Genomic DNA, 12,469 nt, shown 5'->3' with positions numbered 1-12,469 from the left:
TTGCACAATCGTCATAATTGTTTCCATGTTGGAAGCGTTTTTCTGATATTTTCAAACATTTTCAAAAACAGTTGAAATAGCCGATCTACAAGCTCACAACGCGTCACAACGTTTTTTTGGAAAGTATTATGGTTTTTGAAAGAAAGTAAATTATTTGTCATATCTACCCTGTGCAACTTCAAAGCCTAAAAGCCAAAGCCCTTCATATGGTCCATTGCTCAACAACATTAAATTGTTAATCGCAATTATTTGGGACAATTAATCGTCATGTAAAATGTCATAATCATGACAGCCCTACTTTTTAGATCTGCTATTTTAACTTTATTTTTCCCGTTTCACATCCCAGCGGCTGCAGATAGCCAAGGAGTTCGGCGACCGCTCGGCAGAGAGACGGGCGTACTGCAACCTGGGGAACGCCTTCATCTTCCTGGGGGAATTCGAAGTGGCGGCTGAGCATTACAAGTAAGGAGCCGCGCCTGCTTGTCATTCACAGACGATGAGATGCATCTGCTGTTAATGAAGTTTAGTGGCTCTTGCTCCAACGCCAGCTGAAACAACAGCAGTCTCTCTTTGGAGTCCTAACGCAGTCCTTGGCAGTCCTCAAAGAGCTTAGTTTGGACAGACGTGGCAAACACAGCCCTTCTCAGACGTTAAAGTCATGGACACATTACAGCGTCCGCCCGGAAGGCCAGCAGGCAAAGATGATGCGATTAAGGAGAGGCTTATTTCATCAATATTTCCTTCCTACTCTGCTAAGTTGTTAGAACTAAATTTGTGCCAATCTCCTTCAGTAGTGAAAGCAGTCCAGTCCACACCAATGCAACTAAACCTTTTCATAGATTTCAATAGCTTCTTTCTTTCATTGCATAGCTTTTCATAGCTTCATTGACTATTAACACTTTTAGCGCTAGCATTTATTGACAAATTATGATATAATTCAAGCCAGCATTTTTCCCTGTCCAGCTCTTATTTTGAAAAGCTACATTTCCAGACTTCCGGTGTTGATCTTGTACTAGGAAGTTGGACGATGTGTGGTCACGTCCTGTTTATCAAACGGAGCTAACCGAGTCTGATAGAAGGCAACACAGAGTCTGCTCTGTGCCGTGGAATAAACCTTGTTTTGACCAAAAATGCCATCTGTGACAAGGAATAGGAGACACAGGCGATTGAAAGAAACAGATAGAATGGGTGTGTATGGGCACGACAGATCAAGATGCGCGATCCTGTGTTATGACAACAGCTAGCAACCCGACACTAACGCGCCACGGCAATGGCGTTATGGGTAGCATTGATTAATTTACGTATATTAATGGCAATGGCGCACAACGCCTCGCAGCTCGTTGTGAGTTGTCGGACCCCCTGTAGTAACTCTGAGGACTCCCCCCAGGCCGGGGTCCTGGACCGACCTGTTGAAGACCCCTTATCGGATATCGGGCCAAAACGTCAGGTCTGCTGTGTTCTGAAGGAGTGTGGATGGTGTTTTTCAGGAGGTGCTTACAGCTGGCCAGGCAGCTGAAGGACCGCGCCGTGGAGGCCCAGGCCTGCTACAGCCTGGGCAACACCTACACTCTGCTGCAGGACTATGAGAGAGCCATCGACTACCACCTCAAACATCTCATCATAGCCCAGGACCTCAATGACAGGTACCAGGCTACTACACTTGATCATACAGTACATAGCTCAGAACCTCAATGACGGGTACACAGTAGACCGGGGCGCATTTACTAAGCATTTTCTACAACAGAAAACTCTTGGAGTTATGCTTAATGCATACTCAGTCGTCTGCCAAAAATAGCCAGTGTATCTGAAAACGCGTCACCATGTGATGTGATGTGTGCTGGTAGCGTATGATTCCCGAGTGACTCCGTCGTACAATGAAGTAGTGAATGAAGCTTAACATTGATTCTCAGGATTTAGCATTTACCGACAGTATTACTATCTATCTATCTGTCTGTCTGTATGTACGTATGTGTGTAATCCACGTAACTCGAGAGCCGTTCACCCCACCGACTTCAAATTTGACACACACGTTCCACACCACCACAGGGGGTGCAGTGGCCCGGTGTTGAGTCGGTCGGACCCACAGTTGTCCAGAACCGCCCCAAAAAAGGCCTCTGCCCGGGTCTGGACAGGGCCCCTGCCCAGGGTCCATATATGGAGCTGGCCTGTTCTGACATCATTCTGATGTCTGCATAGACTTCATATTTGGGCATGCCTGACAAAGAACTCCATATACCATATGGGCATAAAAGGGACAAAGACATAATATCTGGGTGGGGCATGCATTTCCAACTTGCATCGTACCAAGTAGGCCAGTGCCCAACGGGCACCGCTGTAGAGGAGAAGGTGAAGTAGTCTGCACACTTTTTCGTAGCTCCCACAGCAATTTTATGGGGTGTCGAAGACCCATAAGGGGTCGAAAAGTCATCCTTTATTGAATAAAATTCCCGTGGGAGCTACGAAACGGTGTGCGGACTACTTCTCCTTCTCCTGTACGTATCTTTTTGTTCAGCACCTGAACGTTTTTTAGAGATGTGCATACTTTCCTTTGGATTCAGTTACCGCTGTAGAGGCCCCACGGCCACCGCTCTAGTTACTATTAATTAGTAAGTAAGTATTAGTAAGGTGCAAGTATGTAGCATGGAGCCGGAGATTGTCTCTGAATCATTGTTTAGGAGTTTACAAATATTCAGCCCACTCAGAGTGCAACTTGTGTCAGTGTGCTCATAATCATACCGTCTTGGGTTTAGCCTACCTCCTCTACCCTAGAATCTTCTGAAAATAACTCGGCCCACGCCATCTCCTGGCAGGACAGTGTGGTTGTTCTGTCCGTAGCATTTCTGAATTGGATGGTGTGGATGTTTGTTCTCGCAGGATCGGCGAGGGCCGGGCGTGCTGGAGTCTGGGCAACGCTCACACAGCGCTGGGGAATCACGATCAGGCCATGCACTTTGCCGAGAAGCACCTGGAGATCTCCAAAGAGGTACGTACAAAAGCCCAGAGAGCAGGGCAGAGAGCTTAATCACTACAGCCCTGATTTAATACTGTAGCGTGCGTGCGGAAATATTTGAGCGCTCGCAGCTCATCGCATCACAACACGCTGTGAGCTTTTTTGAGTGGTGCAACCACTCCAAGGAACAGCAATGTCCGTGTTCACCTACCTATGTGTTGGTTAATGAGCTGTTGTGCCAGAAACAGAGAGAGAGAGTGAGAGAGAGAGAGAGAGAGCTGCACTGTTGCCTGCTAATGAGAGAGAGAGAGAGGGGGGGGGGAGTTGCACCACTCAGTTCATACAGGCGTGATTTTTTTATATCTGCTTTCTTTTTCGCCTTTTACTGACATGCCCATATAGGGACACCAGGTTCAATAATTAGAATATCACTGAGGCAAAAGCTTAGAGGTCTGATATATAGAATAAATTGTTTAGTGATACAGAAAACATACTGCACTACTACTACTTTTAACGTCTTTAGTGGATGCTCGCCCATAAGAAGCATGTAGACTCCACAGGATGGAACTCATTACATGGTTCATAAGTGTCTCAAGGTTCAACCTCTGTTCCCAGCAACATCGTGGAAATGCTAATAAATCCCAGTGCCAGCTGAAGTGAACCTCAACATCTGTCTCTGTGTGTCTGTGTCTGTGTGTGTGTGTGTGTGTGCTTGCAGACTGGAGACAGGAGTGGGGAGCTCACAGCTCGTATGAACGTGTCGGACCTTCAGATGGTTCTGGGTCTGAGCTACAACACCAACCAGTCCACGCTGTCAGAGAACAAAGACCTGGACCATAACAACGGTACACACTCACGCTCCTTCTTAACCCCCCATTACATTATACATTACACTTTACTTATACATTATACTTTATCATCAGGCTTATTTATCAGGCTTTCCCAAACTGTGGTGCGTGAACATTGGGGTGCGTGAGATGAAGAGGGTAATGGCGGACGGTTTATTTATGGTGTTATTTAACACAAAGCAAAATCGGTAAAACACCGTTTTACGGAGATGTATAGAGCCGCAGCCGCTCTGTGTGTAACGTGCGTGCGAGTGAGAGATGCTCTCTCCCTGAAATGCAGTTACTGCATTTGGGCTATGTGCACTCATAATGTGTAATAATAATGCACAATATATATAAATGTATCTTTTTTCGGCCAAATAGAACATTGGGGGGTGCGTCAGCTAGGTCAGAAGGCCAAAAAGGTTTGGGAACCGCCGCTTTACATTACCATTTACCGGTACTCAACCCCCTTACTTTATATTATACTCCATGTATAATATACTGTAATACCCCTGAGGCAGTGGCTCAGGGGTAGAGTGGCCGCATGGAAACGGCAAGGTTCCCAGGGCTCCCATATCGAAGTGCCCTTGAGCAAGACTCTGAAACCGTAATTACTCCCGGTGTGTAGGTTTGTGCCTTGCATGGTTTCCTCCGCCATCGGTGTATGAATGTGTGTGTGAATAAGTAAGTAGCCTTGCCGAGCCATGAGGCCCATAGGGCAGGAGCCTATCTCCTGTTTCTGTAGGAGCAGATGGGGCGCTGCTCTTGTGGCGACCAGCAGCAGGTTTTAGTTTAAGGAGTGTCTGTGCATCGTTTTAACTGTTTATTATGTTTGTCTTGTAAGAACAGGCCCAGAGTTTTTGAGTATTTATTGAGTCCTACTTGTAGCTCATGAGGCGGAAAGATGGAGTTTCTAAGAATACTACTTTTGATGCTTTTAATGGTTTTTGCTTGGAGTTACCAACACTCATAAACATTTCAGTACTCGCGGGAGTTTCTCCTAAATCTACAGTGGAATCGTCAGAGCCTCGATGCGACACTTTCTTCACAGACTTCCAACTTTAATCCAGGAATAGTCGGAGACTCTGTGAACGTAAGAGATGGATTCAAGCCCAGGCCGTGGCGTAACGGTCTGGGCACCTGACTGGTAATCCAGTCGCAGTGTGCCGCGGGTTCGACTCCCGAGCCCGACACGGCCTTTACTGCATGTCATCCCCCCATCTCTCTCCCGTTTCCTGTCAGCCTACTGTCTGTCCCTTCAAAAAATCAATAAAAGGCGTAAGCCGGAAAAAAAAAAAAAAAAAAAAAAAAAAAAGAGATGGATTCAAGAAATCGCCTTACATCAGGAAAAGAGGAAAGAAGGGTGGCGTGCGTCAACGTCTAAGGAAACAGACGCAAAACAACCGCGTCCCACTACCCTCCATAATCCTGGCCAACGTCCAATCTTTAAGGAACAAAATGGATGAATTACATGGGAATATCAGTCATCTGCGCGAATACAGGGATGTCTGTCTGATGGCATTCACTGAAACTTGGCTTACTGACTCTGACTCTGACACGTCATTTGACATCAGCGGCTTCGGATCGCCTATACGGCTGGATCGGGACAGTGAGGTAACACACAAACACAGGGAGGAGGTGTGTGCCTATATATTAAACCGAGATGGTGTAATAACTTCACCGTGCGTGAACGGTTATGCACGCCCGATATAGAGCTCCTGTCCGTGTCGGTGAGGCCCTTTTATCTCCCAAGGGAATCTCCCCAAGTATTTATCACCGTTGTTTACATTCATCCAAAAGCCAACGCGGACATCGCAGCGAACACCGTCTTTAGAGTGACACAGTCATTGCAATCTATCTCCCCTGACGCGCCCAACATAATTCTGGGAGACTTTAATCATTGCAACTTGAAGAAAACTTTAAACAGTTTTTATCAATATGTCAACTGTCACACACGGCGCAACAAGACTCTGGATCTATGTTATGGCTCCATTAAAGGAGCATATAAATCGGAGGCGGGCCCTGCTCTCGGATCTTCTGATCATAACATTGTACACCTTCTACCCGTTTACAAGACTGTGCTAAGGAGGGAGAAGGTGCGAAAAAGACAGGTGAAGATTTGGAATGAGGATTCCCCTCTTGCCCTGCAGGGGTGCTTTGACTGCACAGATTGGTCTGTGTTTACAGATTCATCTGATATGATGAAATTACAGATGCTGTGTGCAGCTACATATCGTTCTGTGAAGAAAATGTTATTCCTACTAAGACTGTTAAGGTTTTTCCCAATAACAAACCCTGGGCATCATCAGCCCTTAAAGGCTTAATCCACAATAGGAAAATTGCTTTCAATGAGGGTGATCTACCCAAGGTCAGGGAATTAAATAGGGAGATCAAGTCTGAAATTAAAAAAGCTAAACTAAGGTACAAAGACAAAATCGAAGCTGAGCTGAGCAGTAACAACCTCAGGGAAGCATGGAATGGCATGAAATCTATGACAGGGTCAGATGATAAAGGCCATAAGCACATCTCCATGCCTGGGTTTAACTCAGATGTACAGCTGGCCAATGAGCTAAATAACTTTTACCTAAGATTTGAGAATCAGGACTTTGCTGAAAACATTACTCAATTAAAGAACGAGACTAGAGCCCCTCCAGCCCTAGTTATTGACAAAAAAAGTGTGGAAAAACACCTCAGACACACCAAGTCAAAAAGTCCAGGGCCGGGTCCATATACGGCAAGGTTCTCTCAACATGTGCTGAACAGCTCTGCAGCATTTTTCATTTTATTTTTAACTTATCTCTTCAACAACAGCGGGTCCCTAAGTTATGGAAACAGTCCACAATTGTTCCAGTTGCCAAAATTAGGACCCCAAAGTCATTAAATTACTTCAGGCCTGTTGCTTTGACTTAATTAGTAATGAAATGTTTGGAAAAGCTAGTCAAAGATAATGTCCTAAAGCAGGTGGAGAAATCTCTAGATCCCCTGCAGTTTGCATACAGGTCTGGAAGAGGTGTAGATGATGCCACTATCACCCTACTGCATTTCCTGTACCGCCACCTTGAGGGGAAAAAAACACAGGCCAGATTGTTGTTTGTTGATTTTTCCTCTGCTTTTAACACGATCCAGCCACATCTCCTAGCCCAGAATCTAATCAGTTATTTTAAACTGGATCTTAACCTTGTTGGCTGGATCTTATACTTCCTAACTGTTAGGTCTCAGTGTGTGAGGGTAAATGAGGTCATGTCTTCTCTGCTTCTCTCCACCACTGGTTCTCCCCAAGGCTGTTGTCTCTCTTCATTACTGTATATTCTGTATACCAACGACTGTTGTAGCCATCACCCTAACAGGTATATTGTCAAATTTGCTGATGACTCTGTAATTGTTGGCCTTCTTGAAGATAATGAAGTACAGCATGGGCCAGTTGTCGATGATTTCATATCCTGGTGTGACAAGTCATTTTTACAACTAAATGTGACCAAAACTAAAGACATGATCATTAGCTTTAGACGGACTCCTCCCAGTCCTGCTCCTACACTTATTAAGGGCACAGAAATTGAAGTTGTAGTGAGCTACAAATACTTGGGTGTCGTTCTGGACAACAAACTCTCCTTTGATTCTCATGTTGCCTCTACTTCTAAAAAAGTCCAGCAGCGTCTTTTTTTTCTGAGGAAAATGCGTTCTTTTAATGTCTCATCTGTAATGATGACTCTTTTTATAGGAGTTTTATTGAATCTGTTGTTATGTTTTGTATGGTTGCCTGGTACGGAAATCTGACCCTAGCAAACAAGAACAGGCTCAGCAGCCTCGTCAAAGTGGCCAGTAAGATTTCTGGGAGAACCCAAGCCCAACTTATAGATCTGTACAAGAGGCAGATGCTTAAGAGAACCTCCTCCCTCCTGGAGGTATCGGATCACCCACTTCGGTCTGAGTTTGAACTGTTGCCCTCAGGTCGTCGGCTGAGGGTGCCTGCCACAAAGACTAATGGGTTCAATTTATCATTTGTCCCAGCTGCTATTCAACTGCTGAACAGCAAATAGCACTTTATTCTTGCCCCTTTGCACTTACTGCCCACTAATGCACTTTTGCTGACTTTGCTACTACTGTATGTCATGAATTCTCTGTCTCTAGTGCCCTGTTCTTAGTCTTGCATTGAATGTTGTTGTTGTATGTATTTTGTGTGTATTTTACTATGATCTGGCTGCAAACCAATTTCCCGCAAGGGACAATAAAGCTAACCTTGAACCTTGAACCTTGAACCTTGTAGTGTGAGGCAGCTTGGTGTACAAGTACACCCCCTGGACATGACGCTAGTATGTCGCAGGGACTTGTCTTACGCCCAATCCAACCCTTGATGCTGAGTGTCAAGCAGGGAGGCATTGGGTCCCATTTTTACAGTCTTTGGTATGACCCGGCCGGGGATTGAACCCCGACCTCCCAGTCTCAGGGGGGACACTAACCACAAGGCCACTGAGATGGTGTGTGTGTGAATGGGTGAATGTAATGCACAACCTTTATGTAAAGTGCCTTGGATAAAGGCGCTAGCTATATAAATGCACCATTTACCATTTATTTTACTCCATAATAATAATAAATGCATTTTTATTTGTATAGCATCTGAGTGAGGACATGAATAACAACACAGATAATAAAAAATCAACTAAAAGCAAGTGTGAAGAATAAATAGGTCTTGAGCTGTGCCTTAACGCTATATAACGGATTTTCAAGTTTGACGTCATGTGTTAACTTGAAATTGTGCTTGTATTATTACTATACTTATGCCAAATGTTCCCACGAGTATTGTAGAATTTAAGAAATACCGTTGTACGGGCCATTTTCAGCTATTTTCCAATGCCGTCCTAAAATGTGGATGTCCTCAACAAGTAGCCTATAATAATACAAACGTGTGTGTGTGTGTGTGTGTGTGTGTGTGTGTGTGTGTGTGTGTGTTTCAGGAGCCCGGCCGAGGACGAGTCGTAGACACAGCATGGAGAATCTGGAGCTGATGAAACTGACTCCAGACAGCAAGATAAATGTAAGAATTAGTGTTGATTTCGTCGACTATGACGGAAAATGTTGGTCGACTACCTTTTTTCAAAACTGAATAAAATGTGTGTTGGGCTAGTTACCGTAGGCTTGGAAGTGTAATAAATTACTCCTTTAAAAAGTAATCGCATCACTTTGCTTGGTAAGAAATTTAATTATTCTCCTTACTCCTAGTATTAATATTTATTTTTTATTTTTTATTTGGCGACACGTTTGATCTCGCCACAAAGTGGGTGCCTATGGGCTATAGTTCCAAACATTGGAACTATCCCATTGAGATAGAATGAGCACTTCCACATTCCATTGTTACAATAGTAGTACAACAGTTTCACTTGAAAAACAATTTAGCCAGCTCCTCTTCAGAACTGAATCCACTTTATTGGAACAATAATTAACCTTACAGGAGGATTCAGTAATATTTAGTAGCTGTATTATATGTACTGTTTTGGCAATTGTTATAGTTGTAACGCTACAATTGTAATAATTCTACATTATATATTATATTACTTGACATTACTGGTATCGCCACATTCAACACATTCTGCTGCTCATGCTCGGCTCCCACAGTGTGCCTCATAAATCACTCCTTCCAGACCTCTGAATGCAAAACCAGACTTTTTTTTACATCATTAGCCAGGAATCCCTGTACTTGTTTTTTTTTTTAACAACCATGGATAATCTGAACATTTATCTTCTGCCTATTTCACATTTCACACGCTAGCGTCCTCCAATCAGCTCCTTGCCTCATGTGCTTATTTTTTTCAGTTTGGTTTAGTTTAGCGTGTGTATAACGTTGTTCCTGTGTGTTGAAGGGCCAGAAATGGAACGGTGACATCCTGGTCAAACAGTCGGTGCCCGCCCTGGCCAAGACCTCCTCCAAGCTGTTCTTCGTCAACCGCCTGCGGGGGAAGAAGCACAAGGCCGCCGGGGGCTCCACCAAGGTCCTCCAGGACACCAGCAACACCCTGGACACCAGCCAGACCCCCACACAGGGACCCCACAAGGTAGGCAGCGACAGACAGACCCCCACACAGGGACCCCACAAGGTAGGCAGGCACAGACCCCCACAAGGTAGGCAGCGACAGACAGACCCCCACACAGGGACCCCACAAGGTAGGCAGGCACAGACCCCCACACAGGGACCCCACAAGGTAGGCAGGCACAGACCCCCGCGCAAGGGCCCAACAAGGTAGGCAGCGACAGACAGACCCCCTCGCAGAGCCCACACAAGGTAGGCAGCGACAGACAGACCCTCTGTCGCTGCCTACCTTGTGTGGGCTCTGCGAATGGGTCTGTGAGGGGGTCTAGGGACGTAACAATCCATCTCCAGGTGGTTAACCCATTCCGTTAACCTGAGGCTGATTCGTATGTTGCTATATCAGTGGTTCTCAAACTTGTTCATGTCAGTATAAAGTATAAAATAATGCTTTTTTATCTCAAATCTAAAATTACAGGGTTAGCATGGGTGCTATTTAACGATACAAGTATGTGACAAATGACAATTAATATCGATGAATGTGTTGCGATGTGACAAATTGTGAGCTTATAGTATAGGCTATAAGTATATAAAGTACATAGTGGTTAATTTGATGTAGAAAAGATACGAGAAATTAAGTACAGTATTGGCTCGTTTTTGTCTGCGAAATAATGAAGGCTGGGATATAACAAGGGGGCCGATGACAAAGTTGCATGTAAGCTGATACAAGCACCTGTGTGTGTCCAAGCGAGACATTTCGCACAGATGAGGACACAAAGACGAAGGCTGTGCTCCTCTGACATAACTAACTGCATTACTTCTGGAGGAAAATGGTCAAGTAAACAAAGTGGAGAGCTACTTCAGAGACGTTTTATGGTGGAAGGTTTACAGCCTCTGTTTTCCGTAGACTGGCAAGCTACCAGACTCCCTCTCTCTCTGTGTGTGTGTGCGTGCGTGTGCACGTGCATGCGTGCAGCTGTTCGCTGCAGTGAACCTTACACTCAACAGACTGCACAATAGATTGATTCCAGAACAGAACTCGTTGACGTGTTAATCTTTCATAATGACTACATGTAGACAGACAGACTTATGAAGGACCCAGTAGGCTGGGTCGGATCAACTGTGTATGCTTACTGCACAGATTATTTATGACATTCTGTCTTTTTTTCCCTTTTTTTTTGTTATATGGGTCATCATAACTGTATATAACTGTAAATCATAGTAATTTATTTTGCCATTCACTTGAATGGGAATTGGGGGCAGAATTGTTTGACATAAACATACACACAAAGTCACTTGTTGGAGCAGTTAGCGCCGCAAAAAAAGGAAATAATTAACCAAATAAAAATAATTATGTTGGCTAAGCAGTTGCAAAACTATACTTTTATGACATGTGAAGTGAACCCAGCTTCTTGGATGGCATCAAATGAATTGTGCGTTCCAGTCAGTGTGTCATTCCATCCCTATCCTATGTCCTCTTTCTAAACCTTCTTTCTTTCCTGTGTGTTCGTTGCCTCAGCGAGTCAGTCCAGACATGATGGGAGACGAGGGCTTCTTCGACCTGCTCAGTCGCTTCCAGAGCAACCGCATGGACGACCAGCGCTGCTCCATCCAGGACAAGGGCAGCAGGATGTCCCTGAACGCCACAGCTCCACAGTCACCGCCCAGAACCATGAGGAAATGTGAGTGGTCACTGGTCAACAGTGCCGGATTTATAGGAGTTGAGGCCCCTCGGCTAGATACATTTTTGAGGCTTCCCAGGCCCTTACACGGCAAGCCTCGTGCAGGTGTTCGTTTTGGCCGAAGAATTCTGGGAGGGTCTGCCAAATTAACCACAATAACTAAACTAAATAAATACTTTAAAATTGGGCTGCAGCCCACCATAGCCCAGTGGTAAATCCGGCCCTGCTGGTCAGTCAGGTCAACCCACCTGGCTGGGACTAGAAACAAAATTCCCGTCTGCACTGCCACAAATGGTAAAAAAAAAAAAAAGTGAATAAGCAGATCTAAAAGCCTACAGTCTACTATGCTCACAATCCCTCGACACGTTGTGGGATTGTAGATCGTGATATTTCTGCTCCCCAACATTGTAGAAAGTAAGTAGTAAGTAGAAAATAGGGTTCAAAGGTCAATCATATCCAACAAATGTGGTACATGGACTTTGTGGGGTTCTCTCTCCTGATTGGATGAAATTCGTTAAAGGACCACTTCACCACTTTTCAACCTACCTTCATATAATTGGTCCTCACTAATGTTCATGATAAAATGCCCAAGAAAAAGAAAATTTCTACTCTGTGTCTCACGAGAGAGCAAGTTCAGAAACCAGTCCAACAGTGACATCATCGATGGGAAACCCAAGCTAATAGAAACTGCAGGCTTTCTATTACTGAAAAGTTGTAATGCGATAATGGAAGCCTGCGTTCTCACGATAATAAAAATCTAAATATATATCTTTATTAAATCTTTTTTAAATAAATGCCAACGATGATGCCACTGGTGGACGGGTCTCCTATGAGACACAGACTACGTAAGTAGTAAAAGATGGTGGTATTTTATTATGAACATTAGTAAGTTGAAATACTTGAAAAGTCGTGACCTGGTCCATAAAAAAGGTGACCTGAAATTGATTCTTCTGTTTATGAAAGAGCTGGAGAGACAGGGATACCCGTG

At 44.5% G+C, this 12,469-nt stretch overlaps 1 protein-coding gene across 2 annotated transcripts in view; it reads left to right on the top strand.

Annotated features, from left to right (window-relative positions):
• Positions 1 to 12,469, top strand: part of gpsm2 (G protein signaling modulator 2) — a 32,490-nt gene that overhangs the window by 16,813 nt on the left and 3,208 nt on the right. For both annotated transcript variants that reach the window (XM_083782029.1, XM_083782028.1), the window contains 7 exons: positions 347 to 462; positions 1,488 to 1,643; positions 2,875 to 2,983; positions 3,669 to 3,795; positions 8,733 to 8,812; positions 9,636 to 9,827; positions 11,319 to 11,481. In XM_083782029.1, coding sequence (XP_083638155.1) covers positions 347 to 462; positions 1,488 to 1,643; positions 2,875 to 2,983; positions 3,669 to 3,795; positions 8,733 to 8,812; positions 9,636 to 9,827; positions 11,319 to 11,481 — 943 coding nt within the window. The remainder of the gene's footprint in view (positions 1 to 346; positions 463 to 1,487; positions 1,644 to 2,874; positions 2,984 to 3,668; positions 3,796 to 8,732; positions 8,813 to 9,635; positions 9,828 to 11,318; positions 11,482 to 12,469) is intronic.

This window comes from Protomyctophum parallelum (genome assembly GCF_964188405.1).
Source record: "Protomyctophum parallelum genome assembly, chromosome: 14".
NCBI lineage: Eukaryota > Metazoa > Chordata > Actinopteri > Myctophiformes > Myctophidae > Protomyctophum > Protomyctophum parallelum.
This window is presented reverse-complemented; position numbering and strand designations above follow the sequence as displayed.